This window comes from Pimephales promelas, chromosome 16 (assembly GCF_988280905.1).
Source record: "Pimephales promelas chromosome 16, fPimPro1.hap1.1, whole genome shotgun sequence".
Lineage (NCBI taxonomy): Eukaryota > Metazoa > Chordata > Actinopteri > Cypriniformes > Leuciscidae > Pimephales > Pimephales promelas.
Window position 1 is genome coordinate 14980666 of NC_142784.1, and position 12894 is coordinate 14993559.

The following is a 12894-nucleotide window of genomic DNA, read 5'->3' on the forward strand; positions in this document are numbered from 1 at the left end:
TTAACGTCAGTTAGATGACGCTATCTAATCCTAACCCTACCCCAGACCTAAACCTACCCGCGTTATCTAACTGACGCTAAAGGTAAAGCGTCAGTTTGATGACTCCCCAGGATCATCATCTAACTGACGTTAAAGGGTACCCTAAAACGTCGGATGTTGACGTATGGTCAAAAGGCGTCAGTTCGATGACGTCTTGGGATGAGAATGTGTTGGTCTAACATCACTCATGCCACTACCATCATATTGTTTACACACATTTCCAGACACGTTCAGTACAGTAATGTTACTTCATACGATCTTACTGTTACTCTGAATTTGTTCAGTCTAGTTCACAAACCGTTTTCGTTATCATATTATATATTCATCTTGACATTGCTGATTGTGAAAGATACACAAATAGTTAGTGATATACCTAATGCTAGATAGCACCACAAATGTAATGTTATCATGGTGCGAGCATGGAGCATTAGTTCAACAGTAAGCTGATAAAAGTATCCTATTTTTCTAACGTTGCAGTTGGAGTTTACATGAGTTCTCAGCATGTTGTGTGATGCTTTCTCCGGTGTGTTGAAAGTCTCAGTGTGACCGTGTACTGCAAGCGCTCGCTCGTGTTTGAGTACGCGCAAAAGCACGAGCCCTCTTGTAAAAACTGGTTGCAATCTGAAACATCACCGATAGAGGCCGCTAAAAAATACGTATAGCACCTTTAACTGTTTCAGTTTCTATGCCAAACCTTTACTTTTAGTCCATTTTGTTTTTTTTAGGTCTTTTCATAGTCTTACCTGGAAATTATCTTGATTAATTATAAATTAATCTCAAGCTGCTTTTTTTCTTCCTTTACTCATCTGATCAGGTAAATTTAACGCAGTGTTGCAGTACCACAAATTGACAAGACAAGTTAAATTCGATGTTAAGCTTAGGAGCTTAAGAGGTCAAAGGTTACTTAATTGTCTACCGAAATGTAGAAAGATGTGATTACACTGACCTGTAGTAGCCTATAGTAGCCATTTGGGGCATCTACTAAAGATGTGCTCATCATATAGAAGTTCTGCTACATTTTACATGTTTTGTCTTCATTCTTTCTCTCTATTCTCTCTACCATTCAAAATGTTGGGGTCGGTAAGATTTACGTTTTTTTGAAATAAATCTATTATGCTCACCAGAATTGAATCTATTTGATCAAGGTATTATAAAAAAGTAATATTGTGAACTATTGTAATTTGTTTAGTGATTTATTATTGTGATGAAACCATTATAATATATGCTCAAAAAAACCTTCTTATTATTATAATGATGAAAACCGTTGTTCTGCTTAATATTTTTATGGAACACATTTCTTTCCAGGATTCTTTGCTAGTGACTTGCTTGAATAAAACGTTTATTTTGTAATGTGACATTACAAAAGTGTTTACTATCACATTTTTATCAATGTAATGCATTATTTAAAATCTTACCCAGTTAGCAAATTGGTATGGGCCGAATTTGGTTGAATTTCGCCTGTGAGTTTGGCCCACATATGGAGTTACGGCTTGGGATTGGCCTAAAAGCTACTTGTCTAAAGTAAACATGCCGGAAGCAGACCAAAACTCACTCACAACTTCTTCCATGTCCCCAGAAATCAGCCATAACTGGCCCACAACAGTGGCAGGTTCCCCAGATGTCAGCCAGAAAAGAGCCAAACTGCCACCACCTTTACTGACCCGAAACTGAACGGTATTGTACTTTTGATTTTACTTAATGTACCTTTAAAAATATTTAAAAATGTGAGTTATGAAAAATCTCCTAAAGCTCTCATTATAGCATAATCATTCTATCAAGAAGTGGGATTTCCAAGAATAAGTTCAAGTCTGCTCTTTTCTTATGTTGCAAAACTGTTATGATTTTGAATGTAGATATTTCCGCATCGAAGCACCTTGTAGTTCTACAAACTTGAGCATTGAATTGAACTACAAAATAACAGTTACCTTTCTGAAGGCATAAATATATTCCAACATAAACTGAAATAATCAGTTTGGCTTGAGATGAGACAATATAATCCTACAAAAATGTACTTACCTTTAAAAGAGCCAGCACTCAAGAATATGCAAAAGTGCTCCTCACAAAATCTCAATGTATAGTATAGTATAGTCTTTTTACAGGGTTGCTGGCAGCCAGTGCCCCAGTACTGATGAAAGGCTAAAAACGTCCGTGGGAGCGTGTGACGAAAGAAGACAGACAGAGAAAATGAAGGGATATGTTTAAAGAATGTCTAAATACAGCTTGCGAACTCTCCGCTTGAAAGCCCTCCATCCATTCACGGTTGTGAGGAGGGAGATTGCAGTCGGCGCATTCACATTTTGGCGTCTGGGACTGTTTGCGGGCACAGAGGATAATTGAGTGTGAGTTAATTCCTATCAAAGCCCATTGGACTGCAACTAATGGACCGAGGGAGATGCCTCAAGGAGCCAGCGCTTTCAATTTCTTTTGTTTATTTAGATGGGAAAATGTTTAGTTTTTAATTAAGTAAATCACTATTATTTGTTCCAGTGTGGTTGGTAATTTGAAGAGATTGCAACCTGACTTGAAATGCAAGCGCTATTGGCTTTAAAAGAGAGAGATAGGGAGTGCTGGTGGAGGCTAAAGCGTGGCGTAATGACCGTGAACCCGAGAGAGCTCTTTCCATGCAGTATAGAAACACTCCCTGGGCTTCACTTTGAAGTGTTCCTAAGGTTCTCTCTGAAAACTTGAACTTATTCAAAGGGAGCGCTTAAATGGAGAGTGAAGGTATAAAAGAGAGCAGAAAAAAAATCAAGGAGCCATTGTAATGTTTGACCTTAAGTGCGGTAACTGCGTGTATGCGTGCGTGCGTCTTTAAAAATGTACCTTTCTGTCATGTTTTTACAGATTTGTTTTTGTTGGTGAGTGATCGGAGGAGATGGATTTCTTGTATTCGCTCGTACTGTCAAGTGCCTGGGTTTTTCACCTTATGGATTTTAAAGGTACATTTTGAAACAAAGGGACAATACAGCTGTCTTATATCTGCATTTACCTGATCACACTAATGGAAGCTTGTTTCCACCACTGAATAAAAAGTAAAAAAAAAAGGTAATTGTGAGTTTATATCTCCCAAGTATGTCTTTTTTTTTTTTTTTCTCAGAATTGGGTGATATAAACCAGCGGTTGCAAGATATAATATGTCAATTCTGAGAAAAAAGGTATTTTTCCCCGTCAGAATCGGACTTTATAGCTCTCAATTGCGAGTTTATATCTCGAACTTCTGAGAAAAAAGACAGAATTGCAAGATAAAAAGCCACAATTGTCTTTTTTAAATTTTTTAAATTTTTTATTCCATGACGTAAACAAGCTTACATGTTCTAAGCTATTTTTAAGGCTGGGCAACGATTGATCGCGATTAATCACATCCAAAATAAAAGTTGTATGTGTACGTGTGTATAACTATTTTATATATATGAATACACACACATGCATGTATATATTTAAGAAAAATGTGTTCTTAATATATCAAATATTTATTTATACATAATATTAATTCTGTATAAATGTACAAGTATGTATGTGTGTGTGTATATATATATATATATATATAAAATGTTGTTCTTGTGTTCCGATTATAAGTTCAGAAACAGAGCCTCCCTTGTCTGTTGTTCTTAAGACATTACAGTACTTTCTCAATATTCAAAGTGCAAACGGAGACTATAGCCGCAAATAAACAGTCCAGATATGGGTATTGGGAGACGGACTATGAAGCCTATGAAGATTCAACAGCAAGACTAAGACACTATTCTTCGCTCCTCAATTGCATTAGATATTGTTTCTTTATATTGTTTCTTTAATTAAGAAAATATTGTTCTTATTCAGACAACTAGGTCTTTAATTACCATTGCTTTGCAAACAAGCAGTGAAGCTTCAAACTGCGACACTTTTTGAATCTTTGAATGAACTGCGGCACTTCATTCAAAGATTCAAGAAACAATTGTAATGAGATTTGTCCTACAGTTTAAGGAGCCAATGTAGTTACGAGTTATGAGCTATTTTTAATACTTTTCATTGGTCAAATATTAGCTAAATCAGATGTAGGGTGACCAGACGTTTACAGTGATGGCATCATGTCTCGAAGATTTTTAGCATCTTGCACCATGAGCGCCATATTTTCAAGCAGCCGTGTCAAATGATCAAATTCACAATACTTCTCAAAAACGGATCCTTTCACCAGCATTGAGAATCTGCAGTTGGTGAATATTATGTGGATTGTGAACTCTCTAAATATGAGAGATATAAAAAAGCAGAATCAGTTTCAGTGACAACAAATATTAATAAATATCTGACCAGGTGATTGAGTGAATGACCAATCAAAACCAAGTGTTCCACACAGCCTAAAATAAAAGTTAGATTTGTATTAAGATATATATTTTTTTTATTTTTGCACCATTGAAACTCAAACAACACTTTCTGATAATGATCAAATAAAATAAATAATAAAATCTCATTCCAACTCTGTTTATTTCTCTTTAATGTTAAATCTGTAAACTACATGATCAAACACACATTAACTGAAAAATTACTGAATGGGCTTTATGCACAGCTGCACTACTTCCTGAACTTAAGCCAGCTCCTTGTTTCCTGTCTGCCACTATTGGCCAAATTGATTAATTCAGGTGTGCTTGACCTCAGTAGTCACGGCAACAATAATCAGACACACCTGAATTAATCAATTTGGCCAATAATGGCAGACAGGAAACAAGGAGCTGGCTTAAGTTCAGGAAGTAGTGCAGCTGTGCATAAAGCCCATTGTCAGCTGAAAAGATTACTTTAAAAGTCTAAGGGGAAACAGTTGTCACTTTTTAACCAACATACATTTCAGGATTATCTGTGAATGTGTGTTTGAAGCTAGGATAAGATTTTTGAAAGTGTGGTGTAGTTTAGTTTAAGGCTAATATAATGTCAATGTCAAAGCAGTTTGAATATGCTTCTTCCAATTTTACCAAACGTTTTTTATATTGGTACCTTTGCACAAATATGATTATGCTTTAATAAAGGACTATTTATTCTATTTCGTTAACAGCAAAGGTATGGACAAAGTATTTGGTATAATGATTTGTATGTTTCATTACAAAGTTAGGGCTGTGCAACAATTAATCGTGATTAATCACATCCAAAATAAAAGTTTGTTTATATATATATATATATATATATATTATATATATATATGAAGAGTTCAGATGCAAAAGCCTCTAAATGCCATTTGAAATTTTCTTCTAAAATGACCATTTTTTTATCAAGCTGAAATTTTATCAATTTCAAATGGCACTTAGAGGCTTTTGCATCTGAACTCTTCATATATAGTTACATATTATATATATGTATATATATATTATGTTTATATATATATAAAAAACAAAAAACAAAAAAAAAACTATCGCGCGCAAACTCGACAATCGACTACTGTGGACTTCGACCGAAAACAGGAAGTAAATACAGGTATGAGCTGGCTGAATTAACATCATTTTATTAATATCTTTCACATCTACTGCAGTCAGATTGACCGCGGTCACTCTTAATAACACCACTCACATGGCTGTGCACTCGTAATGAAAAATCAAGGATGTTAAGAGGCTAAAAGCAGGTTAGAACATGCCCCATTAAAGTCATCAGGGTGCGAATTTAAAAAAAAAAAAAGTATAACACGGTTTAGGCAACACCGATTTATGTCGTTTTTGTCTATACTGACAGCACTCCAAATGTACAAAAAAATTAGCTCAATGTTTAAATTGACCGGAGTTCTCCTTTAAGACAATAAATTGTTATGCATGTACTTTTAATACTAAAATGTAAAAGTACATTTAAAATCAGGTACTTTTTACTTAGTAAAAGTAGAAGCACCACAATGACAACCCTACTTAAGTAAATGTGTCTGTGGTTATTTGTACTTTTACTTAAGTACTGAGATTCAGTACTTCCTCCACCACTGGTCTGAATAGACTAGATGTGAAATCAAACAGGAGAAAAGCCAGTCAATAAAAACAGTTTACAGTGCTTGTCAATTGTTTTCTTTCAATGCATTTGATAATTCATACTCAAAGTAGACCTGAAATGACATTCATTAGAAGATTATTAGTTAAAAGATTGCAAAATGCACCTGCATATTATTTTTCCAGTCATGAATTTTGTCATTGAGGATTTCTGAAACATTTTGCAAAAATCTCGTCTCGTCTCATTCTCGTGAACCCAATCTCGTGTCTCGTCTCGTGAGATAAGCGTCTCGTCACACCCCTAATACATGCATACATACAAGAGGTGGAATGTCCTCAAAAGGTTACGCTGAATGTGTATCTAGCCAATTTGGCCCACGAGCACATGTTCAAATCTTCTATTCTCCAAGCTATATGTGGTAAATGCTCCCTCACCAGTTCTGCACTGCTTGACAAAACTACATCTGAATGAAAAAAAATAGCCAAGGCAATTTACTGTAATGATTGCTTGTTGCATTTTCACTTTCTGCCTCCATATACACAATTTGAAAGTCTAACACCATGTGAGACAGTGTGGAGCTCTGACTTGCCTTCATCCTCCTCGGTCTGAGAAGCTTTTGACACAGAATACCAGGCCTTCCTCCTTCCTCTATTCACCATCTTGCTGTGAGCTTTTAGCTCTTAATAACTTTGCTGCCTGTACATTATCAGACTCCAACAATCAAGTTTAGTGGAGTTGAAATTGGTTATCCATGTACTGTATGCCAAGGCTCAATTTGCTTTGCAATATTGTTGCATGGCACCAAGGAAATAACCTGCTGTGTGTGCAACATTCTGGTTGCCATTATACAGGAATGATAGTCTGTATGTCTTGTGTTTGTGTTTAGCCTATCTCACGACCAATTTGTACGAGTTCAACAAATGATTAAAAAGTGTCTAATTTGTATGAATTCGTGCGATTTGTCTAAACCCACGTGATGGGTAGGTTTAGGGGTGGGGTAAGGGGTAGGTCATTCATAGGAATTCTTCCAAATGGGCCAATTCGTAAAATATGTACGATTTAGCAAAATCGTACTAATTCGTACGAGTGTTGTCATATGAATGGTTACGAATTAGCCACTTTTTAATCATTCGGCGAATTCGTACGATTTGGTCGTGAGATCGGGTTGGTTTAGCTGCTTCTTGTGTATTATAAGACAAGAGGATATAAAGAAAAATACTAAATAGCATTTTTATGAAGAATAATGGAAAACAAATGTAATTTATTTAAAACCAAAATGAAAAACAAACTTATGTGTAAAGCACTTTTAAAATACAAATAAGATATACAATACAATAATAGAAGAGAAAATAAACAAAATATCTTATTAGAGAAAGAGATTCAAATAATTAAATACACACATTTCACAAAACACAATTCTTTTTTTTTTCTTTTTTTTTTTCTATTCGGTATGTTGCTCAGCCCACTGTCCCAATTTAGTCCCAATTTAATTGGGACTCAATTCAGAACTTCTAATTGGCTGTGATTGTCATGTTGCTCAGCAATTACACACTAATATTTGCAGATGACCATTTATTTTTGCTGAAAACTTTGACATGCTTGGTATTTGCTGCTAAATCAGAAGTAGTTAAGAAAAATGGTGTCCGTGTTTGCTTTGTAAATTTTAATTAGAAATCCAATTGTTTGCTTGTAATTGCAACCTTTTTATACTGTATGCAATGTGCAACAAGCTTTATAGCGGAGGAGATTGCATAAGATTGCAGTATGTGAAATATGGGATGCTGCTTGTGCCTTAATTATGTTTGAATATAATGTCTGGCAATATGTAAGTCTCCGGCATCCATTTTTGTGAGTCTGACCAATCAAAAGCGTTCAAATTGTTGTGTTAAACCACCTGTGTCTTCGTCTATGCATATCTTTCTATGTATATCTCAACTGTCAATCTAAAGCAGGCGTTCACTGTCGAATCAGATGGAAATACAAGCAGAAAATGTGTTCTAGGCTTTGAAATTGCATTGTTACATCTCCCCTGAATCCTTGAATGAAAAACACAGGTTGTGATTAAAAGTGGTGTTTATTTAGACTTTAAAAAGAGCAGAGTGGTGCTTTGTTACTTTCTGTTCCGGAGCTGTAGTTTAGAGTCGGCCGCTATAGACTAAAAGTCAGATTCTATGCAGCAGCCTAATCCCATGTCATTATCTTGTTTAAATAAGACGTCAACGTGCCGCATCAGGAGTCGGAATCAGACCGGTGTGCGTGTTTGACATGTATTTCCTCTCCTATCACTGCTTCTCAGGCAGTGCGACTTCTCAGCGCACGAGTACGGCTGGCTGCAGCATTTAAATGTGCCATGCTGATTATCTTGCCACTGTGTTTACGTATTCATTTATGTAAACATTATGCTAATGTGTTTTTCGGCTTGTCGCTTGTGTCCAATTGTGCCCTTCAAGTTTGACGTGAGGTGACTGATGCAGCCTTGATGTGAAGTTGCAGCTTCTGTCGTTCGGGGTTTCTGAGAGCAGTCGAGTGCGCCCAGATGCACTGGATACTTGTCATTGGCTCAAAAGAGGCGCCGAGGTTTCAAAAGTCTTGGCCGTGCTCTCGGGAGTGGCCTTTCAAGAAAATGCGTCCTAAAATAGCTGACCCTTTTGTGCATTCTCCATTTGCTTTTACACACTAAAGAGTGTCCGAGTAATCATGGTCTCTAAGAGGTCTTTGAAGGCTGGATAAAGTCATGATCGGATCAGAGAAGGCTGATAAAAGTCTGACGCCGCCTTCATAAGTGCGCCTGGGGCTCGTGAAATGTCTGAATGCCTGCTACCTAGCGTGCATCACTTAAAAGGAATAGCTCACCCAAAAAACAAAGGCCGCTCTTGCCTTTCAACCATTTATAGTGAGTTTTCAAGTTCCATAAAGGGTAAAAAAAAAATGAAAAAACGTATGCACTCTTAAAAATAAAGGACGAAAAACAATTTCTCAGCAATGCCATTTAAGATCCATTTTGGTTTCCCAAAGATCATTTTGTTGAAAAGTGCATAAAAATGTCCATTTACATTTGACATCGATGGCTCCATGAAAAAACTTTAACATCAATGGGGATTTTCTATTAGGCAAAAGATTCTTTATATTGGAAAATGTTCTTTAGATTTTTAAATTGTTCTTCACACTAAGAAAATAGTTCTGTTAACTGTTCACTGAAAGGTTTTTTGGGGAACCAAAAATGGATCTTCTGTGGCATCACAGTGAGAGTATAAGAATAATTTAATGTTCCCCAAATGATTTTTTTTTCTTCTAATTTTGAAGGACATTTTAATGATCTAAAGAACATTTAGAGCAATAGAAAGGTCCTGTGTATGGTAAAGGTTCTTCATGGAAACATAGATGCCTGTGTTTACAACCTTTTATTTTTAAGAGTTAATCTGAAACCATCTGCAATCTTGTGTTGGCTAGAATTATTGTACAGTATAATCTTTAGTTTACACTTCAGTCATAAAACATGAATTATAGAACCATTTTAATAAAAACGGTTCTTTGCTCTCAAGGGTTCTACATAGAACCATTTTTTTTTTCCGTAAAACGTTCTATTGGCCAGTGCGGAACCCCAGGGTTCAATATAGAACCTCGAGGAACCCTTTTTTTTGTGTACAGGTTTGGGGAAAAAGATGAGTAAATGATGACAGAAATGTAATTTTAAGGTGGACTACTTATTTGAGTTGTTATTCATTGATAATGGTGAAAAAAAATCCCAGAATTAAAATTTTTAGGCACACTGTTCCTTTAAATCTCAAACCACTGTTGAATATCACATTCTTTTAATTAGGTACAATCTCCCACGCTGAGTTTCCACAATTGCATGCTTGATGTTACACAACGGGGTCGTCGGAGAGTCATCGTCAGTGTTATGTCCCGTTAAATCATGTTTATGACAGGTACAAGCCGACTCCATTCGAAAGAATGATCAGCAGATGGGTGTCACAAATCATAATGCCACAGCCCAAGTGGTGAGGAAATAGGCGCCTTTTGTAGCCCAGCCATTATTCTTCTGGGTGGATATTAGCCGTAGGTGTATTGACAGCTGAGAAAACAGCAAGGGGATTTGAGATCTCTTCATACCTTCATTTTTCCCTGCTCTCCTTCTCACTGAGGAGAGATTTAATTCTCTGTAATTACATTATTGACATTTGCAAAGCTGAATTGGCTCCAATCTGTCGTCAATAAAACACAGAGATGAGGAACAGCACAGTAATGCTTAAGTACAACATCATAGTGGGAGGCAATTGTTTCTTCAACGGGGAGAGTGTCATTGCAGCCCTGGTAAATCAGCATCTATATGACAATTTGACAGAAAACATAACATTATTTATGGTACTCTTAATCTAATGATAATCTTATGCAGAACTATTGAGCAAATTCACTAAACAGTTGCACCAAATTTAAGATATTTGGGTATAAAAACCAGTGCCCTATTCTCCTTCAAACTGCAAACCATTTTTTATTTATTTGCTAAAGTCATTTTTTTATTCACATTTGACTCTTGGAAAACATACACTGGTTATAAAAGGAAAACATTTCCATTGACAAGGACGAGAACGAATGCCTTATTGTATTTCAGGGTTCAGTTTTCAAATGGAATTCAATGAAAACTTATATAACATACAGCCATATAAATATGATTTGAATATTCATGGAACACATGAATGATAAAGAAAGCTATAAAACAATTTACTGAAGCATTATACAGTAGCAATCTAGTTTTATCTATTTATTTATTATGGCACAGGACTCACTCAACGCTATAAGGATTTTTTTTACTTGCCCTGCAAAAATTCACTGGCCCTACCACAGAAAAAGTAATAAATAAATGAAAATAGGTCTAGTTACTGTTTTCATTATTATTATTATTATTATTTTTTACCCATAACCTTAAAATATAAGGTTATGACATCAACAACTAAATAAATTAAACTCAATTTCACAAAAAGTGATACAGACAAGTAAACTCACTGTTAGACCTTACCAGGTTTTTTTTACAGTAAAATACTAGCAACACTGTTGCCAGTAATTTACTGTAAAAATGCACTAAAACTAATAAGTTGTATTTTTTAGTTAACTTGAGTTTTAGTGTATTTTTACAGTAAATTACTGGCAACAGTGTTGTAAAAATGCACTAAAACTAATAAGTTGTATTTTTTAGTTAACTTGAATTTTAGTGCATTTTTACAGTAAATTACTGGCAACAGTGTTGCCAGTATTTTACTGTAAAAAACCTGGTAAGGTCTAAAAGTGCTGTTATTAATAAAATAAGAACAAATAAACAAAATTAGGGGCAATAGCACAAATAATTACAATAGAACAAATAATCAGTGTTTTTCAGGAAGGTCTGACAGTCGTTTTCAGGAAGTAAAATAGTACTGCAAGTCTCCACTGTATACATTAAATACAGATTAATCTTTATTAAAGTTACAAAATGTATTAAGTCAGTCAGTGAGTGAGTGATGTTTTTTGTCTTTTGCAGTTTGATTAACATTAAAAAAAAGACAGTAGCTTGTTTATTAGGCTGCTGTCACTTTAAGAGCAGCATGGATCCAATATACTGTTACTCAAGCGTTATATATACTGCAGCGTTCATATACGCACATACAGTAGTCTATGTTTACTGTGATGCATGCGCTGGAAATTAAAGTGAGGTTTCCAACTATGTTGATGAGGATACTCGGTAATACTGACATTTTGACATAATTACATAACAACTTAATGTTTGTGTATCGTGTAACGTTTCCAAACTTTGTCTGTAAGACGAGGTAGTTGCTGATATCTACCGCCTCGATGGTAGGAAAATCTTTCAATTCATTTGAAAAATCGATCTTCTTCATAACGGATCAGGTCCAACATATGTTTGATTTTTTTTCTTTCTCTTGTAATAGCGTGTAAAGTAGTACAGTACATTTTTTGAATATTTTAACCTCAATTCTTAGGAGGCAAAGCTCACTATCACTGTGAGTTAACCCAGTTAGAAAATATTGTGTACCAGATTTGAATTTGTGTCACCTATAAGCACCACAGCTCAAGAGTTTTAAGAGATGGAAACTTGAAGGGCGTTAAATTATCTTTGCCATTTCAAACCTTCTGAAGAAAAGAAATCTCTTTCCACAATTGTTGACCTGATACATGGCAGATGATAATTAAGAAGAACACTGGCTGAACTCTATTTGGATCCCAATTTTATTGTTGAGAGCTGTTAACTGAAATGAGAAAAATCATTTCTCTGGTAAAGCAACCAGGTTTCTATGCATGTGTGACATCATCAAACACCTTATATAAATATTTTAGTAGATTTATATAATTGAGTATAATTCCACTATAAAAAACAAACAATAAAAAACATGCATGGGCTTTCAGTGAATCTTTATTTTCTCAGATTGCATACAAGTTATAATCCATAACTGATTGCAAATTAGATGATAATAGTATTTCAAATATATTCCATTTTGTACATTATGTCAGGGGTTGCGGGTGAATAGTGTGGAGGAACTGCAATGGTTTCATAAGTTGATAAAGACAATAAGTAATTAAATAAGAAAAATGTACAATTATTGTCTTAATTGTTTAATTTAGCTAAATATATTAAAAGAGGTTCATCTTAAAAAAGGAATGTATTACATGTAAATATGAAATTTCATAAGTTTGTGCATTTAAAAAAAGAATAAATTAGGAACAATTTACTGACATTGCGTGAACAATGTTATCCTGCAAAAAATAAAGAATTTTAAAACATAATTTAATCCAACAGAATCTGTTTATTTAACCCAGATTAAATATAACCAATTATATGTATGAGTGAAAGAATCAGTTGAAATGAATCGTTATATTAGATTGGACCAATTCATTAACATGAATCAGACTTTCCAGTTTACATTTTAAGAG

At 34.9% G+C, this 12894-nt stretch overlaps 1 protein-coding gene across 8 annotated transcripts in view; it reads left to right on the top strand.

The window, feature by feature from the left end:
* nphs1 (NPHS1 adhesion molecule, nephrin) overlaps window positions 1–12894 on the top strand; it is a 185646-nt gene that overhangs the window by 82641 nt on the left and 90111 nt on the right. For all 8 annotated transcript variants that reach the window (XM_089121041.1, XM_089121039.1, XM_089121045.1 and 5 more), the window contains 2 exons: window positions 1616–1713; window positions 2884–2978. In XM_089121041.1, coding sequence (XP_088977167.1) covers window positions 2915–2978 — 64 coding nt within the window. In that variant the 5' untranslated portion in view covers window positions 1616–1713; window positions 2884–2914. The remainder of the gene's footprint in view (window positions 1–1615; window positions 1714–2883; window positions 2979–12894) is intronic.